Source organism: Pleurodeles waltl, chromosome 4_2 (genome assembly GCF_031143425.1).
Source record: "Pleurodeles waltl isolate 20211129_DDA chromosome 4_2, aPleWal1.hap1.20221129, whole genome shotgun sequence".
Lineage (NCBI taxonomy): Eukaryota > Metazoa > Chordata > Amphibia > Caudata > Salamandridae > Pleurodeles > Pleurodeles waltl.
In genome coordinates this window covers 204,805,290-204,832,477 of record NC_090443.1, presented here as the reverse complement: position 1 = coordinate 204,832,477, position 27,188 = coordinate 204,805,290, and the positions used below count along the sequence as shown (strand labels likewise).

The following is a 27,188-nucleotide window of genomic DNA, read 5'->3' as shown; positions in this document are numbered from 1 at the left end:
GGGGGCCAAAGTAGGAGATGAGTTGCTGGTTAGGGCAATGTTTCTGATATGTGGTTTATGTGTGTTCTCCCTCTTTAAAGCCACTTAGCACTGGGTTCTACTTCCGTTACATCGATTTCACACGTTCAACTATCAATGCCCCTTACACCTTTCCTCCTCATAAATGGAATCTGTTAAATGATTGATTTGGAATATTAGGGGGCTTAATGATAGGCACAAAACATGACATGTACTTGCATATTTACATTGTCACAATATTGACATCTGCCTGCTGCAGGAGCTACATCTGACGTAATCAATACAGACACTGTTGAGGGGTAATTGGATAGCAGAGCGACATGGTGCCTAGTATTCAAACTATGCAGAAGAAGTCTGCAAGGGACTCACTTAGCACACGCCTGGGTTGCTTCTCGATAAGCAGGGTCATTATGTTATCCTGGCAGGCACTTTATGGGGGCATTCCTTGGCATAGATCTCTGTGTATGGTCCTAACACCGATTACCCCCTTTTCTTTGCTGAAGTTTGGGGACTGGTTGGTTCAATGGAACTAGGAGCGGTGCTCTGGGGCGGGAACTTCAATATGTTTCTTGATGTGAGTGTGGACAGGTTAAGCAATTTGCAACGCCCACACCCTCATGCCTCTGCACAACAGCATACGATAATGACAGATAATAGCCTAACTGATATTTTGCACTCTCGCCATGTACACAGCACATAGGGAACATGTGGCTCAATGGTTAGAGCAGCAGACCCTCAAGCAGAGATCTGGCTCAAGACCAGGGTTCAAGTCCCGCTTCGGCAGGTCTTGGGCTCAATTCCCCTTGACCAGATAATTCTCGCCTTGGTGCCTAATCTAATTCATGGGTCTAACTCTGGGCAATAGCTTGCTTAATCTCCACAACGGCCCCAACAGTGCTTGGATGCTTGGCTTCACCCTGGGGGTGCTCAGGAGTGGGCGCCTCACAGGGAAAAGCCAGGAGGGGTTCCATAGTGGTATGAGTACAGTGCCTTGAGACCCTAACGGGTGAGTAGTGTGCTATACAAGTGCTAATTTACATTTTACAACATGCGTCGCGTCTTCACATAACACCTGGTCAAAAATGTACCATTGGCCAGTCACTGGGGACGTAGGAGCATATTTGTAAGAAAGTGGCACATCTTACATCACCCTGTGCCCCCCTAAGGTCACCATGGTAGGACTGTATTTACTATACAGCGCACCATGGCACATGTTAGCACAATAGCGTCATAATTTATGATGCTATTGTGGTGCTTTGCTGGATTAGCGCCATAAATTATGGCGCTAGTCCAGCAAAGCACACGGAGACCCACAGGTTATGGGAGCGTCACTTTAACGCCTGCCCAGAGCAGACGTTTAAAATGACAGAAAAGATAGTGCAGTGAAATCTTGTAAATTTCACTGCACCATTTTTTTGGACCTTCCTGCGTGGGAACGACCCCCCTCCCTTGCATACATTATACCTGGCACAGGTATAATGTGTTGGAAGGGGTTACAAAGTGGTGTAATGCATGCACTGCAACACTTTGTAATTATGGTGCATGGTGGGGGCCTCCTTAACCCCTCATTATCATTAAAAAAATGACGCTAGGGCGGCGAAAGGAGGCGCAAGGGGCTTGTTAATATGCCCCGTAGTCTCTTCAACCACTAGTACTCTGCATCTCCTGCATATGCTGTCCGACCAGGCCTCGGTCCTTTTGGAGTTCCCCCCTCCTGAGCACGCATTCGTTTGGCAGCTTCCCCCAAGCGTGCTTCGGGATCAGGTGTTCCGGAGCGAGGTATAGATGGCCATTAGTAAGTATTTTGAACATAACTTGCAGTCTGTTTCCTCCCAGTCCTTATTGTGGGCGGCCTTTAAGGTGGTAATTCATGGGATCTGTATTGCTAAGCAGATAAGGGTACTAAAACTCTTGAGGAGTTGACACAGTTAGAGGCAGAGATCGATGCCCTGGAACTCCAGTACTTTGAATCCCGCTACGTGGATACCTCGGCATCCATCCACCGCAAAATTATGTAATATGAGGAGGAAGCACTTAGGGAAACCCGTGCCCGGTGCTATGGCGAACGAGGCAGGGCGGTAGAGACTCTTGCTGGATTGCTACTCAAGCCTTGAGTGAGAGACTATATTGTTGAACTCCTAAACGACCAACAAACTGCAGATGCTTAGGTAAATTCTATGCAGCGTGTTATGGTCTCCCATTATGCTGACCTGTACTCCTCCTCTCAGCGACTGCCTTCACCCAACCTCTCATCTTATTTGGATATGATACAGATTATATCGAAGGTTTTACTGAATACCCAACCCATTCTACTCTGCATACCATAAGAATTTCGTTAACCAGGTCCTGGTGCCAATTAGCATTTTTCTTGCATCAGTGAGCTACTGTAAACTTCAGGGCCTGCAAATCCTCTCTTTACCACTCTCTAACGGGGGTGCACCTTCCAACACTATGACGTAATTGCGTGCACTCTTGTGTTAACTGCAATAGCATCCCCTTTGTTGTACTTTCAAATGGGCTTTGTGTAGTAGGTGCTACCCCTTGTGAATCGTGATTAATAATTATAGTTTCACCCCTATTAATCAGAGGAATTGTTTGCATTACAGATACAGGTGATGTGGCCCTGTTTACTGGTTGAACTAAAGAATTTGTATCTAGTATAGGCTGGGGGCTTTACAGTGCAAATAAGAACACTTATGCTTACATTGGTCCCTTGTACACATAATAAGTTTGCTGCTAAGATCAACCAAATGTTCAAAAACAACAGTATGGAAAGCCTTCAACATTTCTTCTAGTTTATCAAAAGAGGTTTGACCCTTAGCAGATATGTTAGATTGTGCTTCAGTTAATAAATCAATGTTTTTCGAGCAGTCTTAGTACCCTTGGCAGATGATTTGTGACTGGACTACTTTCATGAATGTATCTCTGTTACTATCAATTTATCAGACAAAATTGTCAATCTTTGTAATAGTTTTTGTGCCTTTCCATCTTTGTGCTGGCGCTTTAATGGCGATGAGTTTATAGGGTTTGATGCAGAGCCAATTTCCTCCACAGCAGTGCCGAAACGACACACAAGGTATGTGTTGTTAAAGTCACTGAACTGTTATTTTGCTTAAAGGGCTCTTTTATGACTCGTGGGAGAGGAGCTGGTGGGGAGCAATGCTTGAGGCTCTCATATTAACCCTGACTCAATTACCACCTCAAGGGGCAATCCCCTTAGAATATTGTCGGATTCATTTATTAATCTCTGAAACACACCAATGCACTGGCCAATCTTGGTTTTAAAGCCCCCTGTTTGTTGATAAATAGTTGGTTGTAGTTCAGGAAGACGAGAGTGATTCTTTACAATACTTAGAATGAATCAATGTCCTCTTATTCGTAATGTAAACCGCAAAAGTGTAGTCACAGCCTACCTTATGAATGCACCATAAAACCATTGCTTTAAAGGAGCATATTCCAGTATCAGGAATCAGGCGCCAGGGAGGGAGAGAGGGCCCACCCCAGCCTCGTCCAGGTGTGAAAGGGCGCAGACGGCCCGCTCTTGAGTGTGCCCTCAGCACATGCCACACCCTGGTAACTGTGGCCGAAATTTATGCGCCTGATGGCGTTGGCCTGCAGGCTCAGTCCCGAAGGAACCAGGAAGTCTGGAGCTTGTAGTCAGGGCCCACAGTGATCATCAGGCTGTAGCAAGTTATATCACTCATCACTGCGAGAATAAGAAGTTACTGAAGATGTGATTTAAACTTCATTTAACTTAACCTTCGACCCTGCTTGCAGGTAGGTCGCTCTCCGCCTTGCCCTCCGCGCCACCTCCTTCTCCCGTCCTCTCTCTCTCCAAAACCCCGCCGCTGCGTCCCCTGCGACCCCTCCCGCCTCCCCCCTCCTTTCTCTCACCGTTCTTCTCTCTCCTTTCTTCTCTCACCTTTCTTCACTCTCCGTTCTTCTCTCACCTTTCTTTGCTCTCCAAAACCCCGCCGCTGCGTCCCCTGCGGCCCCTCCCGCCTCCCCCCTCCTTTCTCTCACCGTTCTTCTCTCTCCGTTCTTCTCTCACCTTTCTTCACTCTCTGTTCTTCTCTCACCTTTCTTTGCTCTCTGTTCTTCTCTCACCTTTCTTCGCTCTCCAAAACCCCGCCGCTGCGTCCCCCTGCGGCCCCTCCCGCCTCCCTCTTCCTTTCTCTCACCATTCTTCTCTTTCCGTTCTTCTCTCACCTTTCTTCACTGTCCGTTCTTCTCTCACCTTTCTTCGCTCTCCAAAACCCCGCCGCTGCGTCCCCTGCGGCCCCATCACCCAGCCCTCTCATAGGACAGGCCCTCCTGCCTCCCAGCTGCCACTCCCACCCTCCCCTCCTCTTATGGCAGCCACGGCGTGCTAGCTAGGAGCAACCTTCGACCCTGCTTGCAGGTAGGTCGCTCCCCGCCTTGCCCTCCGTGCCACCTTCTTCTCCCGTCCTCTCTCTCTCCAAAACCCCGCCGCTGCGTCCCCTGCGGCCCCTCCCGCCTCCCCCCTCCCTTCTCTCACCGTTCTTCTCTCACATTTCTTCACTCTCTGTTCTTCTCTCACCTTTCTTCGCTCTCCAAAACCCCGCCGCTGCGTCCCCTGCGGCCCTTCCTGCCTCCCCCCTCCCTTCTCTCACCGTTCTTCTCTCTCCGTTCTTCTCTCACCTTTCTTCACTCTCCGTTCTTCTCTCACCTTTCTTCGCTCTCCAAAATCCCGCCGCTGCGGCCCCACCCCCAGCCCTCTCATAGGACAGGCCCTCCCAGCTGCCACTCCCACCCTCCCCATCTCTTATGGCAGCCGCGGCGCACTAGCTAGGAGCAACCTTCGACCCTGCTTGCAGGTAGGTCGCTCCCCGCCCTGCCCTCCGCGCCACCTCCTTCTTCTGTCCTCTCTCTCTCCAAAACCACGCCGCTGCGTCCCCTGCGGCCCTTCCCGCCTCCCCCCTCCTTTCTCTCACTGTTCTTCTCTCTCCATTTTTCTCTCACCTTTCTTCACTCTCTGTTCTTCTCCCACCTTTCTTCGCTCTCCAAAATCCCGCCGCTGCATCCCCTGCTGCCCCTCCCGCCTCCTTTCTCTCACCGTTCTTCTCTCTCCGTTCTTCTTTCACCTTTCTTCGCTCTCCAAAACCCTGCCGCTGCATCCCCTGCGGCCCCACCCCCCAGCCCTCTCATAGGACAGGCCCTCCCGCCTCCCAGCTGCCACTCCCACCCTCCCCTCATCTTATGGCAGCCGCGGCGCGGCCGCGCTGCGGACGCGCGGCGCTGGGGTGCCGAAGACACGCCAAAGGCAAGCCCGTCTGCACCCGTCCACGCCTGGACCGTGCCCAGCGCCAGAACCCTTGGCCCTCCCAGACACACCTACTCCCCCCTCACCCTCCACTCCCTCAACCCAGGCCCCCACCTCACATGCACCACATCTAGCCCCACACACACTCATGGCCCCTTCACCTGGTACACCTGCCACTTCTCCTGCTCGTCATCTCTCACACCACACACCAACCATAGCGACCGCACCCTCAACAAACACAACACCCCCAACACAAAACTCACCCACCCTGCCCCCACCAACCAACCCCGCAGCACACCAGCCCAAAATCAGAACACACCCCGCAACAACACCCTCACGCTTCACACCAACGCCACCCACCACAACCACCTGAACTACCTGCTACTCAACATCCGCTCCCTTCACAAACATGCCATAGAACTCTGGGACCTCATCACTACACACTCACCTGACATCACCTTCCTCACGGAAACCTGGACCAACCTCTCCTCAGAATCCGACATAGGCTTAGCCACCCCCAAGGGATACAAACTCCAATGCAAAGACCACCTAAACAAGCCAAGTGGAGGCATCGCCATCCTACACAGAGACACCATCAAAGTCACCACTAGCTCCCAAGACACTATCGGCAACACTGAACACATGCACTTCCTCATCCACATCAACAACAACTCCACTCTCAGAGGTACACTAGTCTACAGACCACCCGGACCATGCCCCGCCTTCTGCGACACCATCGCAGACAGCATCAGCCGTGCGCCCTCACCTCCACAGACTACATCATCCTCAGTGATTTCAACTTTCACTTAGAAAACCCACAAGACCACAACACTACCTCCCTCATAAACAACCTCAACAACCTCGGACTCAAACAACTGGTCACCGCACCCACCCACTCAGCAGGACACACGCTGGACGCAATCTTCACCTCAAGCCAACACATAGCCTACACCCACACCACCGAACTCCCCTGGACAGACCACCGCTGCGTCTACTTCTCCTTCACCAAACCCCCCACACACTACCATCAACACACCACACCCTACCGCATGTGGGACAAGATCTCCACAGAACGTCTAAACTCCCAACTGGCCCATAACCCCCCACACCAACGACCCCAACGCAGGAGCACACAACCTCTCCAAATGGATCACTACCTGCGCAGATACACTAGCACCCCTCAGAAGACACATCACCACCCGCAACATCAAGAACGCCCCATGGTTCACCCCTGAACTCCAAGACTCCAAGCACAAATGCAGCCAAGCTGAGAAAATATGGAGAATAGAACCCTCCTCAAACAACTTCTCCACACTCAAAACCAACATTCGCACCCATCACCAACTCATACGCACCGCTAAAAGAGTTCACTACAAGACACGCCTTGACAACAACTCCCAAAACAGCAAAGAACTCTTCACCATCATCAACAAACTTGCCAAACCCAAAGCCAGCAACATAGACCCCACACACACACACAGACCCTATGTGACGCCCTTTCCAACCACTTCCTCCACAAAATCTTGGACATCCACAACAGCTTCACATCACACACACCCACCACACATACCCCTCTCCCACCCAACTCAACCCCCCCTTAAGACCCCACCACACTATCCACATGGACCCCTACCACACACGAAGAAACGGAAACAAACATGAACTCCATCCACTCCGGTTCCCCCTCCGACCCCTGTCCACACCGCATCTACAACAAAGATAGCCCTACCATCGCCCCCATACTCTACAACATAATAAACTCCTCTTTTGACTCTGCCACCTACCCAGACCCCTGGAAGCACGCAGAAATTACCGCTCTCCTAAAAAAAAAAAAGCCAACCCGGAGATCCTCTCCAACTACCGCCCCATCTCCCTCCTCCCGCTCCCCGCCAAGGTTGCAGAGAAATTAGTCAACACTCGCCTATCCCACTTCCTCGAAGAAACCAACATCCTTGACCCCTCACAATCTGGGTTCCGCAAGAACCACAGCACAGAAACCAACCTCATTGCATGCACTGACGACATCAGGACCAAAGTCGACAAAGGCGAGACCGTCGCACTCATCCTCCTAGACCTCTCCGCAGCTTTTGACACCGTCTGCCACCACACACTCCGAACACGCCTCCACAACATAGGAATCCGCCACAAAGCCTTAGACTGGCTCTCCTCCTTCCTCACCGACCGAACCCAGAAAGTCCGCCTCCCACCCTTCCACTCCAACACTACCAAGATCACCTGCGGAGTCCCCCAAGGGTCCTCTCTCAGCCCCACACTCTTCAACATCTACATGATCCCCCTAGCCAACATTCTCCGAGCACACGGAATCACCATCCTCTCATATGCAGATGACACCCAACTCGTCCTCTCCCTCACCCGCAACCCCACCACCGCCAAAACCAACCTACACGCCGCTCTCCTAGACACCGCCAACTGGATGACCACTAACCATCTCAAGCTCAACTCAAACAAAACCGAAGTCATCATCTTCGGCCCCAACAAAACCACATGGGACGCCTCCTGGTAGCCCACCGCCCTAGGCCCCGCACCGACCACTGCAACCCACGCACGCAACCCCGCCCTCTCCATGACACAGCAAATCAATGCTCTAACCTCCTCCTGCTTCCACACACTCCGCACCCTAAAAAAATCCTTCAAATGGATCCCCCCAGAGACCAGAAAGACAGTCACCCACGCACTCATCAGCAGCAGACTGGACTACGGCAACGCCCTCTACGCTGGCACCACACTCAAACTCAAACGCAAACTCCAAAGAATCCAGAACACAGCCGCGCGCCTCGTCCTCGGCCTCCCCCGACACGAACGAATCTCACCACACCTCAAATCCCTTCACTGGCTCCCCATAGACAAGAGAATCACATTCAAGATCCTCATCCACGCACACAAATCCCTCCACAACACCGGCCCAACCTACCTCAATGAAAGAGTAAACTTCCACACACCGACACGCAACCTCCGATCAGCCGGCCTCGCTCTAGCCACAGTCCCCCGCATCCTGCACACCACCACAGGAGGCAGGTCTTTCTCCTACCTTGCCCCCAAAACCTGGAACTCCCTCCCCACTGACCTTCGCAAAACCAAAGACCTACTAGTCTTCAGAAAGAACATCAAGACTTGGCTGTTCGACCAGTGACCTTCCCTGGCCCGCTCCCCCTCCCCCGCCCCCCTCCTCCCCAGCGTCTTGAGACCCTCATGGGTGAGTAGCCCGCTCTACAGATTTCTTTGATTGATTGATTCTTATAAAATTATTGTAGCCCCTCTAGTGTACCTTGTCCTCGTCACAGGCTGCAAGGACGTGCCTCTGTGAAAGCCAGCTGGGTCTCAAGGCACGAGGTGGGTGCAATCCTTCCAAAACCAGAGCAAAACTTGAGTCAAACTTCGCTGGAGAGTCCCCAGAGAGGACACCTTGCTGATGGGGACATTCTAAGCCCTGGGTTTCCACACAATGGTTTGGACCTTTGAAATCACAGGTGTCCGCAAAATCCCCAGTGTCTTCCCACCAGTAAGAGGCTGCTGTCCCTTAGAGCAGGAGGGGGGGGCACCTTGACATGTCCGTACCTATAGCAATCGTAACATTTAGCGGAACAACGCTCTTCTCAGGATAACCAGCTTTCTTCTGGTCACGTTGGGACTTTTCACTGTAGCAAGGCTTGGGTTACGCTTCTCGCATATTTCAGCGTAATCTTGTGAATTTTGCTGTAGTTTTGCTTAGTTTAGCTACAGCAAACTATGCGAGTTATGCCCTTGACATTTTCTTGGAACATGAGTTTCCCATTATAAAGATGGATATCGCAAAGTTACCATTTCAGTTGTGTGGTGATGCACATTTAAGCTTACGTCGAAAGAAAATGTTTGTCAATGAGGAGACTTGCAGAATGTTTTGTGAAAAGCTGGGTCTGAGGTCGGTGCTGTGTGTGAGAAGGAGGAGGTCGGTTTTGAGGAGGTTCCTTTCGGATTGCCAAGGTGTTGTTCCGTGAATAGGGTTGTAGCGAAATCTCTCAGGATCTTTGGTTTCAAGCTTTTCGTTGTATATTTTGAGAGATTCAGAGGAAAGGTGATATTACATGCATTGACTCTGGGGTAAGCGTTTTGCAAGCGAGCTGAGTATAAAATATCTTGAGTTAAGAGGCCGTTTGTGTGATGATGAGAAAAGTGAGGCAGTTGAACATATTCCAAGAAGAAAACAATTAGCTAATTATGCCACACAAATATGTATTATCACGCACAAGGGAGTTACAGGGGAAAGAAGAGGGACAAAACCTGAAACCTGGTAGTCCGTGCAGAATGAGCTCTACAGAGGGTTGGATGTATAATTGCTTCCAGGTGCGCCTCCTAGACTCCCATCGGGGTGTAATCTTGACACATTTATCTAGGGAACATTTCTGAAAGGTGGGCGTTGGTCGTCTCGTGTGTGTGAAACTGTTTCTAGAGAAAAAAAAATTAACAATCCTATACAATGTATTCTGTGTGATTACATTATTCAAATTTCCCGATCCTTGTTTTTTGAAACTCCGCCTCGTGTTTCATTAAATTGTAATGCTTGTCTGCTTCTGTAGAAGGTAGGCAAATGCTTGTAATTTAATATATACCTAGAGACAAGTTTGATATTAAACACCAGATTCCAGCCACATACATACATATTAAGGTGGTAGCGAAACTACAACCGTTTAAATCATACTGCACCATTCATTCTGTCAGGGGCAGCTTCTTCGATATGGCGAAGGAGCGTCTCCCCACTGGCTGAGCCAGAAGCAGAAAAATAAAACAATAGTTTGCTATTGTTTTAATTTTCTGCTTCTGGCACAGCCAGCAGTGCAGGGAGTGGCGGAGCTGAGCCACTGGAGGTGGGAGGGGGAGGAGGGGAGAGTGCACCTAAGTGTGCATGTGTGTTTTGCCGTCCGTTTGAGCACTTAGGTTTTTCCAACATCTGTTCATGAAACTATGAGCCAATGTGCAATCGAGCTTCTGCACACAGCATAAAATCATTATTTGTTTTTCATCTATCTATAGCTAGCACTTTCCGAGGAAAAACAAGCTACATTGCTTGGGAGATTAATGCTTTGTATTCCAACGATGACTGCGTTGTCATTTAAATGAAACAACGTGTTATTTGGTTTGTGCCAGTAATACATAAATATTTATGTATTTATTTATTTGTTTGTTGTTTATAAATTAATCTATTTCATTTGCCATTTTATATAACTCTGCAGGACCAATGTGTATCAGTGTGCTTTACATCAAACAAAGAGATTATTTTTTACACTAAACAAAACATTAACTGCAGAAAGAAATCGAAGTCCATGAATTATTGAAGAACCGACTAAGTAATATCTTGAAGAATCCACTGAGTGAACTTCGTATCATTTGGAAAGTATGGGATTCGAAGAAGAGAACAAAGGCAAGAGCTAGTTGGAATATAGATAGGAGGAGACCGGAGAAAATTACAAATTGGATGTATAACAATTAGACGGGAGAAAGGACGTTAGCAGTACTAATGATGTTTAGCAGTGGTGATCAAGAGAATTGGTTGCTTGTTGTAAAGTTGGATTTTTGTATTTGTCCGGTTTTTGAAAAGTCAATGTAGGTAAAGCTGCAATAAGTGATTTTTGAGCCTTTTCTTAATGAATAACAGGTAGTTGGTACATATGATGTTTTCTTCTAATAAGTTCCACAAAGTTGAAACCGCGCCTCAACAAGACTGGTTACTAGACGCCTGATGTAGAAATGTCTGTTTTCAGACAGAGAGACCCCTCAGGTTTTTTACCCCAGATCTTTTTTTGGCTTTATGTAAGTATTCTTGGTGTTTTTCTTTAGAGTTTTGAAATCTATGCAGGCAGCTCAGAATTTAATTCTGGCTTCCAGAGGGAACCTATGCAGTTCTAGTCATACAGTCCAACAATAGGTCGAACAAAGCTTCGACAATTATAATTGTTTGTCATAAATATCTAGATTCTACTTTGGTAAGGTTGGGTAATCACTGATGGAAAAATACACTGAAACGCCTTGAAATCCTTTTGCAAGTTCACACACTCAATAAAAACCTTTCAACATGGCTGGCATTTTTCAGTACGGTTTCCTGTGCTCTATTTACAAACCTATTAATGTGTATGCAGTGTTAAAACTGACATCTCTTTCATGTTGCTATTTGTTTGATCAAATTCAGGAGTCTTTTACTGCCCTTTTAGAATATGTTTTAAATGGAATGTAATGTGTGTTAATGTACAGCGCTGCATAAACAGATTTTTGAGGCCTTGCTTTTTGCAAAATGCTAATCAAATGCACTTCTTTTCCTGTAGGATATTTGACAGATAAGGATTTTATGGAGTTCCTTCGCAGATGCAAAAGCGCCTTAAGGCAGAATGGGGTCATCATCCTCAAAGACAACGTGGCCCGGGATGGCTGCAGACTGGACCCCATAGACAATTGCCTGATTAGAGACATATTCATTCTCCGAAGCATCATATATAAAGCTGGCTTTAACATTCTCAGTGAGCAGAAACAAGATGGCTTCCCTGAGACCCTTGTCCCGATCTGGATGATCGCAATGCAGTGACATACTGGGTTCTTAATGCCCTTTAAACCAAAAATTCAGAAAGACAGTACAGCGTATAATGACCACCTTTACAATTTCTCTCCTGAAAGAAAAATGCATTTCATGTGTGTAATTGAGAATACTGCAGGCCACACATTTTTTGCTGGAATGTGAATTTACCTTGAAAAAACAAAAGACAAGAGGCACTGGGTAAAGCGGGAACAGTTTGTTTAATTAAACATTACGCTCGGCAGAGCAGTTACAGAAATGGGGTCTGAGGACTGTCTCTCAATGTACAAGTATTCTGAGCAGTTTTTTAATACATTTCTCTGAGTACCATAAAACAATGTAAATATTCTTTTCTTGCTCAAGGATGTAAGCAGTTGTCTTGGAGTCATGATTAGGGTCCTGAAAACAAAAGCAGGTGGACCTCCACCTTGCATTGACACAAGAAGGCCAGTGGGTAATGTGTCCAGAGGTCCGGCCTTAGGGGCACATGATTACAATGTGTTACTGTGCGTGCTGTGTTCTGATTGGCTGAGTGTTCCTAACTGCATTTGGCATCTGACTTTATGGTGTTTGGGAATGCCTGCACCCCTCTGGCCTTTTGGGTTTATTGGGACCAATCTCCTGGGATAATTGTGCTATTGCTGCGCCTATCTGTGGGACTGATCTTGAGTTTCCTGATCGCGCATTTGTTTGCAGGCTATGTGCTACCCCACCTGTGACCTGTCAGTCAGTAACCTCAGACCTAGATCTCAGAGCCTGCCTGACCATGTCCCTTGGAGTCGGGGTTAATGGAGAGTTCATGATAGGTGAATTCACTAATAGTGATGCGATTTAGTTCCTATATGCGAGCATATCATGGTGTACATTGGCATTCATTTTTCCAATATTAACACAATTCTACTGAAGCATTTTTAAATACTTTGATATATAGTATACTAAGCTCCTAGGAGCAACAGAATGCTTTATAAAAACAATAGAAACCAGGATGTGTTTGGAATATCTGATGTGAGCAGTATATTTTATTATTGGTTTCACTTATTGACATTACTCATATTTTTATTTGAGACATAGTAGGATAAAGTGATTTTCTAGCATGGTAAATATTTTATGGTACATACAGAAATAGGACTTAGAAACCCTGGTCTTCGGGCCCTGAGGACAGCAACATAGCCTTAAGCATTCCATTGTCTTGAGAACACAGAGCATATGGAAGCATTTGGAAACAAGTAGGTTGGCATATATCTTCAGTACTTAATTTTCAGATCATCTTTTGCTTCTGCCCACCAGCTAGTCTAATCTCCTAAAATGATGTGGAGTCCTTCATATAAACCTATGACATAAAATGATATGGGCATGTGTCTGATTTCTATCCAGGAATGATGCCTGTTTGTGTTGGCTTCTGTTAACCCAAATAAAAACAGCTTGCGTACCAATTGGCACAAGTTCAATATGTAGCCATAAAACTGTATTTAGAATTGAAAAAAGTGCAATGAGGTTTTGTATATTTCAATGCTGTTCAGAATTTACATAATTATAGATACAATCATTGTATGTCATCAGAGTTGTTGTGCAAGTGTGCCAAACTCTGGAGACAAAGGTGGCAATAAAATACCATTGGCTGAATTGGGGAATATGAGACAGTGGTTTATTAGTTGGACGAGATGTGAGCCTCATCGAGTAATAGTGTCACAATTCTATACAAGGTCTAATTAGTTCTCAACAATTTAAACCTGAGCTCAAACCTAGATATCTGAAGCACAGAGTAGACAGGCTTAACCTAGAAGAAATGTGTAAAGCATTTATCGGTGTCAAAACAAGTAGAAAACACAGCACCACTAAAATCTCACTCCAATTTATAAAAGTGGTGTAAACATTAATGAACAAATAGATACCAAAACAAAAATAAATTGGATAAAGGGAACAAGAGATGTGATTTTTAGAAATTTTAAGTCAAAATAGAGCCTAAACTACAAAGTATAACTTGCAGTTATCTGGTTGCACTAGACCATGTCCAAGTCAAGAGTTAATTTTGACTGTGAGCTATTGCTCATTGGGTATAGGGGCCAGGTTTGTCCCGGTAGAAAGTTACCTTCTGACTTAGAAGATTTTCTACAGAAAAGTCCTCATCAACAGTTTGTGGTTTGGGCTGAAGTTGGTTCCCAAGGAAGGCTTAACGACGGCAACCTGGTGAGGCCTAGCACTTCAGTGTGAGCCTTGGCTCTGGCGGGAAACTTGGCACAGTCATCACCAACGGTGGGAAGCTCTAAGGGGGCAATGTCCAGAATCCATATCCAGAGAAGTCTTGTTTGCTGATGGCCTCAGTGAACTCTCTCTATGTTCGTACTTAGAAAGTGTTAGAAATTGGGTTGTTGATTGACTAGGGTGTGAGCCCTGGTCTGGTCAAGCAACAGCCACAATCCCTTGCAGGGTTAACCACAAATAGTCACTAATTTAACCTGTCATTGACCCTGGGTAACTTGGCAAAAAAGCAGTCAGACTAAACTTAGAGGCAATGTGTTAAGTATTTATGCAGCACACAAATTTCAACACAGTGAAAACATAACACAATAAAAATCCCAAACCAATTAAGGAGTAAATGTTAATAAATGATTTGACACCAAAACCAGCAATATCCAATTAATAGAAACGGAGTTAAGTGAATTTTTAAAGTTTAACGTTCATAATAGCAAGTCCTCATTTCTAGAAAATGGCCATCTAGGTACCTTTAGCACCACAGCCAGGAGTCCAAGAGTGGATGGAGCCCTCTTGGGGGTTCAAGACTCAGGCTGGGTCCAGGTGCGGGTTCAAGATGTTTTGGGCCTATTATGTCCCTGTTGCTCCAAACAGGAGGCCAGCTAAACTAGCCCAGGGAGTCACTTCTGAAGTCTGGGTGTAGGTGAAGATGCATGGCGCCACAGCATGGTTGGCCTTTGAAGGGTCATGGCAAGCTCCTGGCAGCAAAGCTGTCCTTCCAGGTATAGCTGCAGTCTTGCAGAGTACACAGCAGGTCACAGCAGCAGGCAGGCTTCTGAGAGTCCTTCCACAAGTCCAGTAGTGAACTGAAGAGTGGGTCAGAGAGCCCTATTTTTATACCCAGGTGCCCAGCTCCTAGAAGTTGGGAGACGTTTCCAGAAGGGTTCTTTGACGATCCAGGAGTTTCTTGCCTCCCCTGCCCTGGCTCCTAGCTGACTGCACTGATAGTACAGGGTTGTTAAGCCTATTGTGTAGTGGTAGAGACCAGCCTATTCAAATGTAAGTGGGGCTGTGCCTAGCTCCACTTCCCCCATCAAGTCAGTTAATGGCCCATTCAGCCTCTGCTAATCTCACTAACATGTAACTCTCTGGGAGAAATTCACAAAGTCCTTACTGTCAGTCACACCCAGTCATGTGACCTAAAGTAGGTTGCAGCAGAGAGGGCTAAGGGCAGGAAAATGCCAACTTTCTAAAAGTGGCATTTTCAAACTTGCAACGATAAATCAGATTTTACCATTAAAAAGGGTTTATCATTACAAGTTCCTAGATACCAAACATGAAATCTCTACCACCGATGGTTAGGAAATGACAGCTTCTTAAATATAATAAGGAATTCCAATGTTATCTTTTGAGGGATTGGCCTCACAGTAGTGAAAAAAAAGAATTTGAAGACTTCTAGCACATGTAAAACAAAAAAGTATGTGTCCTACAATTTAAATACCAAGCACCCTGCTATGGGCTACGTAGGGCCTACCTTAGAGATGACATATATGCAATAAAAGGGGAGTTTAAGGCTTGGAAAGGGTAATAAATGCCAAGTCAACATGCTAGTGGAACACTGCCTTCAGGCTGCATATTAGTGCTACTTAAGGGAGTGGCAGAATAAGTGCTGCAGGCCGACTGGTAGCACTTAATGTACATGCCCTGGATATATGGTATACCACCCTATAAGGGACTTATATGTAAATTAAATATGGCAAGCAGGTATATGCCAATCAAATCATGTTTTAGGGAGAGAGTACAAGTACTTTAGCACTGGTCAGCAGTGGTGAAGTGCACAGAGTCCTAAGGCCAACAAGCACAAATCCAGCAAAAAGTAGGTGTGAGGCAAAAAGTTTGGGTGGGACCCTGTAGAAAGGGCCATTTCCAACATGAACCCCCTCTAGCCTAATAACAGGGTAGACTAATCAATATCTTGTGGACTTTGCTGCTTAGGCAATAGAATGTGGACAATTACCCTTTAATGCAGTGGCTCTTGTCAGTGATATACCTCTCTGAATGCAGTTGGACCTCTCTCTACACTCTCGTGGGTCACAGAACTGACCCATAGAGAACCGTTCTCCTGACCCGGAGACCCCCTGTGTGCAGCACCTAATATTAATTTGGTCACAGATGCATCCCAGAAGGCAGACAGTGCCACCATGGCCAACAAAGTGATGTGGTTCCCATTCCACCACTTGGGTCAGACTTTTGTCCTCAATGCAAGGGAAACTCTGTCCATAAGGACAGTAACCATCAGAGGCCACTGTCAGTTGGCAGTGTCAAGAGGCAGGCCCCAGTTTTCCCCAGGGTCTCTGACTTTTGAGGTTTCTCAGAGTGGGGGACAGTAGTCCCAGGTGTTAGGTATCATTTCTCTACTCTCCCTCCCACCACTTCATGGGCTGTATACTGAGACTAGTCAATTAGCCCAGGATCTGTACCTTGAGGCTGAACACGTGTCAGGGGTGAGTCCTTCCTTGCCCTGCCCCTCTATCTGGGCCTCTGTGCCCTCCACTCTGGAGTGGTACCCCCACAAACCTGAGCTGGCAGGGTGCCTGTGGCATCGCTCACCAAGTTCTCTTGACACTGTGGAGCTCCCATCAGTGGATGGTCCCTTGGTACAGATAAGGTCCCCTTGTTTGACCACCCTCTGGGAGCAGCCCAAGTACTGGGATTAGAAATGGGGCATCTTGGGTCTCCTTCATACCTTAACCTCTCCTCCTAACCCTGGAATGTACTTGGTACCCCTTTCCCCCCACACTACACTCAGACCTGTCTGGGCCACTGAGCACCCCCCTAAATCTGATGGGGGGAACCTGAGCCACCCTCCTTTGATCATTTGCCAATTCCTTTTCAGACAATCTGGTACTTACCCAGAGATCTGCATCCTTTTCCAGATCCCTGGGGTCAGTGCGTTTACCATCCACCAGGTGCTGGCATAGCTCTGGAAAACAGTGACTGAACATGTGCTCTCTAGCAATCAAATTGTTCAGCCCCTCAAAAGTGTTTACCTTGCTACCTTTCACCCAACCATCCAGTGCCTTGCAAAAGTAACGCACAAAATCCCCCCTGACTGGTGAGACAGCTTCCTACTGCCCCTGAATATAAACCTGCACTCTTCTGGATTGAAGCCATTGCTCTTGATGAGGGTCTCTTTTTGATGGAATACCTCAACCTGTCCCCCTTTTCGTGGGCCAGTAGGCCTTCCCTACCATGGCTAGGTATAGGCCTCCATACGACAGCTCCCCAAACCTCCCAAGGGATCCTGTTTGCTTCTAGAGTGACTTCATATCCCTCAAACCACCTGTTTTTGTCATCCCCCTCCCAGAAGTCAAGCACCACGTTTCTGGGTGTGTGGACTCTTCCTTTAGTACTGGACATGGTACTTTCGCTGTCACCATTTCTGACAGACTCGACTAGCTGTTTGGCTACCAAATCCAGTTCCTTGAGATTGAGCTCATGGGCTATCCTGTTCTCCTCCATGGTCAGCCTCTTTTCCTCCAAGACTGTCAGATTTTCTCTCCTCTGCAGCTAGTTGGGCCAGCTGCAGCCTCAGGTCCCTCTCAGACTGTCTGCTCTGTAGCTCTTCAGGAGACAGGGCTTGGAAAGAGACACTGCCTCCTGCATAGGATCCAGCAAAGGATGCCCTCTCCTCTGGACTCCTTTGCCAAGTCATTTTCCTCTTCCTCCTCCTCCTTCTCAGGGCCATTGCCCTCTTGTGGCCCCGATTCTGAGGTCAGATATAACCAAGGCTTTGCATTCTCTAGGGTGGCAAAGTAGTCCTCCTCAGACTGTTCTTGTGGTGCAGCTTGCATTCTGCAAACCTCCTCCCAGGCTTTAAGGGCTATCTGATACTCCATTTTGGATATCCCTTAGGGATTTTCAGTCCTCTCTGACTGCACAATTTCCTCAGCCCAGCCCTGCTGTAGCTCTCAGTGGTGCTGATGTCCAACTCCATCTGCAACAAGCCTTTGGTAGGTACACTGCTCTCTGCCCCATCCTGGGCATCCTGCAGCTCAGGGTTCTCCTCCTCTGTTGTTACTTGTAGCCTCTTGACCTCCTCATAGGCTTGGAGTGCTATCAGTAGGTCGACCTTGGAAGCTTTCTTACCCACATTCAGCCCCCTCCCCTTGCAGAACTCCTTCAGCTCCCTCACAGTGTACTAAGCAAGGCAGTTGAGATCCACGGACATTCTGACAAAGTGTCAGAGTCACCAGATCCTCGGGGTCTGTGCACGTTCCCAACACTTCCACCACAAAACAGCTCCAATACTCTGATTAGATTTGTCATAGAGTCTAAGAGAGTCCAAGTGGGGAAAAGGGGATTAGGAAGGGAACAGCTGGGAAGGAGACCTATAGGAAGCAAAAGGTTAAAACACACAACATCAAAATTACATCTCATAAAATCAATACTAGGCTATGACTCTAAGCATTGTCATTCTGGAAACATGAACAACCTAAGAATAGACTTAAAATGACTAGGCTTCAAGATGACTGGATACCTGTGAGGGAATCAAGAGAGGGTAAATGAAACTTTCAAATTCAAGTACTTTCCTTTGCATGAGAATCAGGAAAACAATCTGAATAAGTACTGAACCATCATATGAATCCTTTTTGAGAACACATATTAGGAACACACAACATTACATCTTAAAACTCTAGCCTTTTGTTTCTCTCAAAATGTTGGAACATGAATTGCACACATTGCAGATTTTCACATAGGTAGTAAACACCATAGAAGGATTGTGCACCATGAATAACACAACGTAGATTCAAGGAATAAATCATATGACTTGTCAACTCGAGTACTACCAAGTAAATGCTTTAGAATGGTAGCGCACAATGAATAACATGAATTAAGTATGAGGAAAGAATTACGCGTCTTGCTGATTCGAATGCCAGCATGTAACTGCCAAGGAATGGTAGCGTACAATGAATAACATGAATTAAGCACGAGGAAAGAATCGCGCGTCTTGCCGATTCGAATGCCACCATATAACTGCCAAGGAATGGTAGCGCACAATGAATACCAAGGGTTAAATCACTAGAAAACAAATCTCCTGTCTTGCCGATTCGAATGCCACCATGTAACTGCCAAGGAATGGTAGCGCACAATGAATATCAAGGGTTAAACACGAGAAAACGAATTGCACGTCTTGCCGATTCGAAGGCCACCATGTAACTGTGAAGAAATGGTAGCGCACAATGAATATCAAGGGTTAAACACGAGAAAACTAATTGCGCGTCTTGCCGATTCTAGTAACAGCATGCAAATCCCACAAAAACGCCCAAGCATACATTCACACGCGCAAGATTAATTTGTTTATCATGCGAGAATTAGGCCCAAGAATTCTAGCGTCCTCGAATAACGGGGTCGGGGGCCCAGCCCAACCTCCGTCTTACCGCCCTGATTAATGATCACCAATGTACTAAGAAGGGCAGAGGCCTGGAAGATCAAAGTAGGCCACCAGAACAGGAGCTCAGGAAGCACGAGGAAAGAATCGCACGTCTTGCCGATTTGAATGCCACCATGTAACTGCCAAGGAATGGTAGCGTCACAATGATTAACATGAATTAAGCACGAGGAAAGAATTGCGCATCTTGCCTATTCGAATGCCACCATATAACTGCCAAGGAATGGTAGCGCACAATGAATACCAAGGGTTAAATCACTAGAAAACAAATCTCCTGTCTTGCCGATTCGAATGCCACCATGTAACTGCCAAGGAATGGTACCGCACAATGAATATCAAGGGTTGAGCTCGAGAAAACGAATCGTGCGTCTTGCCGATTCGAAGGCCACCATGTAACTGTCAAGAAATGGTAGCGCACAATGAATATCAAGGGTTAAACACGAGAAAACTAATCGCGCGTCTTGCCGATTCTAGTAACAGCATGCAAATGCCACAAAAACGCCCAAGCATACATTCACACGTGCAAGAGTAATTTGTTTATCATGCGAGAATTAGGCCCAAGAATTCGAGCATCCTCGAATAACGGGGTCAGGGGCCCAGCCCAACCACCGTCTTACCGCCCTGATTAAGGATCACCAATGTACTAAGAAGGGCAGAGACCTGGAAGATCAAAGTAGGCCACCAGAACAAGAGCTCAGGAAGTTGCTGCTGCTCTGCACCGGGACCTCTGAATAGTGAGCATGTGGAGCTGGGCTGGCTCCCTTTTATAGAGTCTTGGCCCAGCCCACAACCACACCCAGGCATGCTGCAGGGAAAGCTTCTAGAAGGCCCTGGAAAGGGACCACACCCGGACACACTCTGAAAGCCTGCAGCAATACATTGCAAATGAACAGTATTTATAAGCACCTTAAAAATAAGTCTTCAGGATTGAACTCTGCAATGCAAAAGGTTAAACAACAACATATCAGCACAATGCATAAATTACGTTATCTTGAGAGTGCTGGGTTTTTGCATTCTAGTCGCCTGTAGAGCGAGCACTGCCCTGGTGTTGACAGTACTCCCCTCTCCCAGACGCGCTCTAGGGCCTGGTTTGTCTGGATTGAGACGATGATAGCGTCTCACAAGTACTGGAGCATGAATATCAGATGCGGAAACCTATGAGTTACTTTCAGGGTCATAACCTTTCCATGATATTAAGTACCATAGGTTACGCCCTCTCAGTTTAGAATCCAACACTTTCTTGACTTCGTATTCTTCTTCCCCTGTACTAGAAAAGGAGCTGGATGAGGGCGGATCTTCTGGGCTGACCTTTTCAAGAGGGAAGTGTGGAACACTGGATGAATCCGTAATGATCTTGGCAATTGCAGTTTATAGGTCACAGGATTGATTTGCTGAAGGACAGTGTAAGGACCTATGAATTTGGGGTTGAACATGTGCTTCTTCTTGAAGTCTATATTTTTTGTGGAAAGCCACACTTTGTCACCTGGTTGATACTGCGGTCCTTCACAATGTTTCTTGTCATGATGCTTTTTGTATTTTTGTTTGGCTTTTTCTAAATGCTGTTGAATCAGTTTCTGGGTTTGATGCAAATGTTGAATGGTTTCTGACACAGCTGGAGTAAGAGAACTTTCTTGAGGGATTGTGATGGGCAAGGTGTCAGGATGATAGCCAAACAAACCAAAAAAGGGTGTAACGCCAGTAGAAGTGTGGAATGAGTTATTGTAGGCTAACTCAGCTAACCAGAGCATTGATATCCAAGAATGAAGTGCTTTTTCAGCGTAAGCACGTAGGTATTGCTTCAAAGTCTGATTTAGTCTCTCTGTTTGACCATCTGTTTGAGGATGGTGGCTAGTAGATAGTGTAGACATCACTTGGAGTGTTTTACACCATGTCTTCCAGAAATTGGAGGCAAATTGCGACCCCGGATCGGAGAGGATCACTTTTGGCAGTTCATGATAACGAACCACTCTATTCAGTAAAATAGTTGCTAGTTCACTATAGGTGGCCAATTTCTTACAGGCAATGAAATGTCCATATTTTGTGAGACTATCTACTACCACCAGAATTACTGAATGCTGTTGAACCACTGGCAGACCGGTAATAAAGTCTAAAGAAATGTGCTCCCACGGACGACTTGGGGTTGGGAGTGGGTGTAACAACCCTTTCGGTTTTGAATGACTTGTTTTAGTGTGAGGATAGACTTCGCAGTTGTTCACCATTGCTTTTACATTTTTTGTTTGGGTAGGCCACCAAAAATAGCATTGGATTAATTCAAGAGTTTTAGGAGAACCTGGGTGACCTGCCGTAGGTATAACATGCAACCAATTAAACACTATATTGCGAAGTTTGGTAGTGGGCACGAACAAACGAGCATCATGAAAGGGTAGTCCTTGCTTGATTGACCTTTTGGGATCTGCTTGGACCCACGTCTGCCATTTCTCAACAGTGAAACAATTGCGGATTTCTTCAAAGAAATCTTCAGTTTTTATGATACATAAAACCTTGTCAGGAGCAATGATAGCTCTGGTGGTTTGAACTGCAGGCAATGTGGTAGACTCTTGGCGGGACAAGGCATCAGCTTTGCGATTATCTTTACCAGGCTGAAAGGTTACCAGAAAATCAAATTCGGCAAAAAACAGCATCCAGCGTAATTGCCAAGGAGTCAAAAGTCTGGTGGAACTCATGAATTGAAGATTGCGATGATCAGTATATACTGTGACAGTGTATTTGCCACCCAACAAATGATGTCTCCATTCTTTAAAGGCATCACAAATCGCCAGAAGCTCTTTTTCCGCAATGACATACTTCTGTTCGGCTTCGTTCAACTTCCGAGACATGTAAGCTACAGGATGAAGTTGGCCAGTGTCTTTGTTTCGTTGCGACAAGACTGCTCCTATCGCCACATCTGAAGCATCAGCTTCCACTATGAAAGGTCGATCTGCATCAGGATGAGTCAAGACTGGGGCAGTGGAGAAAGCTTCCTTTAAAGTTGAAAAAGCTTGGTCAGCTTCTGGGGACCATACACATTTTTCTTTCTTTCTTAACAGCTTAGTGATTGGAGCCACTGTCTGGGAGAAATGATTTATGAACCTCTGGTAAAAATTTGCAAACCCCAGGAAACATTGTACATCGCAAACTGTCTTTGGGATGGGCCAATCAGATATGGCTTTTACTTTCTTTTCTGCCATCACCATACCTTGAGGGGTAAGGATAACCCCTAAAAACTCAACTGTGGTAACATGAAACTCACACTGAGTTAGTTTGCAATATAAATGGTGCTTTCGAAGGGCTGCAAGAATTTTCTTGAAATGTTGGACATCTTCATTTTCATTGTCTGAGTAGATCAAAATGTCATCGATCTAGACTATGGCAAATATGTTGAGATACTCTCTAAGAACGTCATTCAAGAAAGATTGAAACGCTGCTGGAGCATTTCACAGACCAGAAGGCATGACAATGTATTCAAAAAGGCCATATCTTGTATTGAACGCTGTTTTCCATTCGTCACCCTCTCTCATTCTGACCAAATGATAAGCACCTCGAAGGTCAAGCTTCGTGTAGATTTTTGCTTTCTTTACTTGTTCCAGCATGACCGGAATTAGGGGCAAAGGATATTTATTCTTGATGGTGACTTTGTTCAATCCCCTATAGTCGATACAAGTTCGAAGTTCTCCATTCGCCTTCGGAACAAAAAACAAAGGAGAAGCTGCGGGAGACTTAGAGGGGCGAATGAAACCATTCTCCAAGAATTGATCTAGGTATTTTCGTAAATGTTGATTTTCATGTTCTGACAGGGCATACACACGACAGTTGGGAAGTATCGCACCTGGTACTAGATCAATTAGACGGTCATAAGATCTATGAGGAGGGAGGATCTCTGCTTCTTTCTCATCAAATACATCTTTTAAGATGAATACTGTTTGGGCAGCTGAACTTCTTTCTCCATGGCAGTAGCTATGTAAGAGTTGCAAACTTTTGATACTTGAATCTTTTGGAGGCATTGTTCTTTACAGCGCAGATGAGAACACGACCTTTCGTTCTGCCCAATTAATCTCTGGATTGTGATGAGTTAACTATGGCAAGCCAAGGATAATCCCATACTGGGGGGCGTGGATCACGTCAAGGATGATTTTCTCTTTATGTTTCTTTCTTTGATTCTTATCTTCACAAGTCACCGACAAGGGGACAGTCTGAAGAGTTACCGGACCTCCAGCCAAGAGTTTTCCATCGACTGCCTAGATGATTTCTGGGGTCTTCTTTTCAAAACATGGGATTCCCCATGCATGAATCAATTGGGCGTCAACAAAGTTCCCGGTAGCCCCAGAATCGACTAGAGCCTTCTTGAAATAGGTATTTTTCTTAACCTGAACTCATATTCCCAGTTTAAGATGTCTAGATTGTGAAGGGTCCACGGTGACACCCAAGAGCAACCCTTCTCTGCATCTTTGGTGTTTTAGTTTTCCGACTCAACTGGTGCATTGGCTGCAACCTGCTGAACTGGACCTTGCTTGCTCTTTGGTTTGATTGGACAATCTTTGGCAAAATGACGCTTCCGCCCACAATAGAGACATTGTCCATTCTTTCTGCGTAGGTCCTTTTCATCTTTGGTCAAAGGTCTCCTGATGGTTCCAATTTCCATCGGTTACGGCGTTCTTTCTTTCGGAGTTCTTGAGTCTCTGTTATCGTGAACACACCAGGAATATTTTTCAGTCTTTTTGCGCATTCCTTTTCATTCTGTTAAACGATGATCAAGGGTTAAACACGAGAAAACGAATTGCGCGTCTTGCTGATTCGAAGGCCACCATGTAACTGTCAAGAAATGGTAGCGCACAAAGAATATCAAGAGTTAAACACGAGAAAACGAATCGCGCGTCTTGCCGATTCTAGTAACAGCATGCAAATGCCACAAAAACGCCCAAGCACACATTCACACGCGCAAGAGTCATTTGTTTATCATGCAAGAATTAGGCCCAAGAATTTGAGCGTCCTCTAATAACGGGGTCGGGGGCCCAGCCCAACCTCCATCTTACCGCCCTGATTAAGGAGCACCAATGTACTAAGAAGGGTAGAGGCCTGGAAGATCAAAGTAGGCCACCGGAACAGGAGCTCAGGAAGTTGCTGCTGCTCTGCACCAGGACCTCTGAATAGTGAGCACGTGGAGCTGGGCTGTCTCCCTTTTATAGAGTCTTGGCCCAGCCCACAACCACACTCAGGCATGCTGCAGGGAAAGCTTCTAGAATGCCCTGGAAAGGGACCACACCCTGACACACTCTGAAAGCCTGCAGCAATACATTGCAAATGAACAGTAGTTATAAGCACCTTAAAAATAAGTCTTCAGGATTGAACTCTGCAATGCAAAAGGTTAAACAACAACATATGAGCACAATGCATAAATTACGTTATCTTGAGAGTGCTGGGTTTTTGCATTCTAGTCGCCCGTAGAGCGCGCACTGCCCTGGTGTTGACACAAGGTATCACATGTCTAACAACAAAAAGATTCCTAAGTTGATGAAGCAAGAGCCAAATTTAGAAAAATGACCAATTGAAAGAAAAAGGAGAATTTAAAAATCAATCTTGATTGAGATTGAGCATTAGTGCATTTTAATGACAACTATGACGTCCCGTTGATAAAGCAAGGAGAGCAATAAAACGTATGGTAATTAATTATCAAACATTTTAACCACAACACTGATTTACTACAGTAAACATATATTTAATTAATCAGAGCTATATTACCTTTGGTTATTCATGCTTACTGACCCTAACCCCCATTGTAGTTTGCTCTAATAAAAGTAAAACTCAGTGGAGTTTCACAAATGATGAACTCTCCACCATCTGTTGTTTGTTGTAAAAAAGATGTAGTGCTATCACCGCCACAAGACCGCGTGCTTCATTATATGGCCGCTCATGTTAAAGCACAAAACACTCCTTCATGCTCTTGAGCCCTGACTATATGTGATCTAGATTATCTTCTGTATCACTGGATCTACTCGAAAACATCCCAATTGGGAGTGCATTTAAAATGATGTTGTGGGTGGGTAAAGTCTTAGTGTACTTACACCTCCCTCTTCACAAATGAAATCTACAGGGCTGTCTATGACCCTATCTGTTTTTCCAAAAGGTCCTTGCCATTTTGGTCTGATTGCATGTACTAGGCATTCCCTAAAACCACAGGTTCAACTATAAAAAATAATTCCTTGTCAATGTGTTTTCAATAGTTGGGCTCACAGACATTAAAAGGCAAGTTATATATAAAGTACATGTAACACCTTAAATTAACGGTACAGTATTCCATCAGGAAGTCTGGTTCTTGTAACCTAGTGTTCTACTTCACTACAAACCGAGAGGGAACAAAGTGACAGGAATGCAAGCATGCAGCACTCTTAGCCTGAGTAATGAATTTATGAAGGCACCTCCCAAGTTACACAAATATAACGTGAGCAACACAAGTGCAACTCTGAAAATAATCACAGCAGTAGAATAACGATGATCAAAGAAAATGCAATACTTCAACAATGAATTGATATATATATATATATATGGTGACTACATAATCATGCATGCACAACACAAAGCTAGAAATAAGAATTAAAAATGCATCACCATGGGGCTTGACTCCGACATCATCCCTTGTCTGCCAACTTCAGGTTGTAGAACCATGGACAACTGAAACAAAAGAGAACAACCCTGATGGGATTACTCTCAGGGCAATGCGTCCATTCCCAGAGATGAGTTCTTCTCCCACTTGTCAAGCTACCCCACCTTATATACTTTAAACAAACTTAGAGGAAGGTTCTAGAAACCCCCTTCCTTTGAGGGAGTTGTGAAATTCAAGTGCTGGCCGTACCAGGTCAGTGTTGAAAAAACGCATTCAAGACTGGCCAGATCTCACGGTGTATTTCCAAGACCGAGCTCTACCCACCTCTACCATAAACATTATCAGTCTGGTACATCCTTATCTATGTTCCTCCACCATGTTATATTCCCTTCCCTGGTAAGAAAAAGTGAAAATGTGTTAACAAACTGTGCTCGGAAAAATACCTGTGCCACAAATGTGACTGTGACTGCGTTTATAGATAAGCACAAAATGGAGTTAGTGGTCAAGATGGAGCCGGTGATTAAATACAGATAGCATTACACCTAGGGAACAAAGATATACAAACAGAACTCTCATGGAATAAAGAAGCATGAATCAGGTTATATCCCATTCTTTACTGGTAATTGATCTATGGGAATTGAGTCAAGGGTTCTTAGCCCAACTTCTGGTTGATATTATTTATCTATATGGGTATTAGTGCACCTGATGACAAAAAGCTTGTCACCAGTTTAGCAGACCAGTTAAATTGATTGAGTGATAGAGGTGAGCCTAGATAATACTGCGACAGGAAAAAGAGTTCATCATCTGTCTTTCTCTTTCTGCCTCTGTCATTCAGGACAAAGGACCTCATTTACAAGAATCTGAGGCACTGGCTCTGATGCGTCTGATTTCCTGCGTTGCCCTGGGCCGCCCTAATTGTGCTATGTATGTACAGTACCGAGTTCCTAGATGCTTCAGAAATTCTCATGCATCTGTGGTTCTAAAGTCACACATTGCTGGGCTAGTGTCCAAAAAATTTCGCTACTCAAGCAATGCCAGGAAGGCACCCATGTGAAAAAGCCGTACACCAGTTTAACGTCTGCTC

The 27,188-nt window shown here is 45.9% G+C and overlaps 1 protein-coding gene across 1 annotated transcript in view; it reads left to right on the top strand.

The window, feature by feature from the left end:
* NTMT2 (N-terminal Xaa-Pro-Lys N-methyltransferase 2) overlaps nt 1-13,414 on the top strand; it is a 624,679-nt gene extending 611,265 nt beyond the window's left edge. The window contains exon 4 of the mRNA XM_069231083.1: nt 11,617-13,414. Within this exon, the coding sequence (XP_069087184.1) occupies nt 11,617-11,873 (257 nt within the window). The 3' untranslated portion in view covers nt 11,874-13,414. The remainder of the gene's footprint in view (nt 1-11,616) is intronic.
* Nucleotides 13,415-27,188: the final 13,774 nt, after the last annotated feature.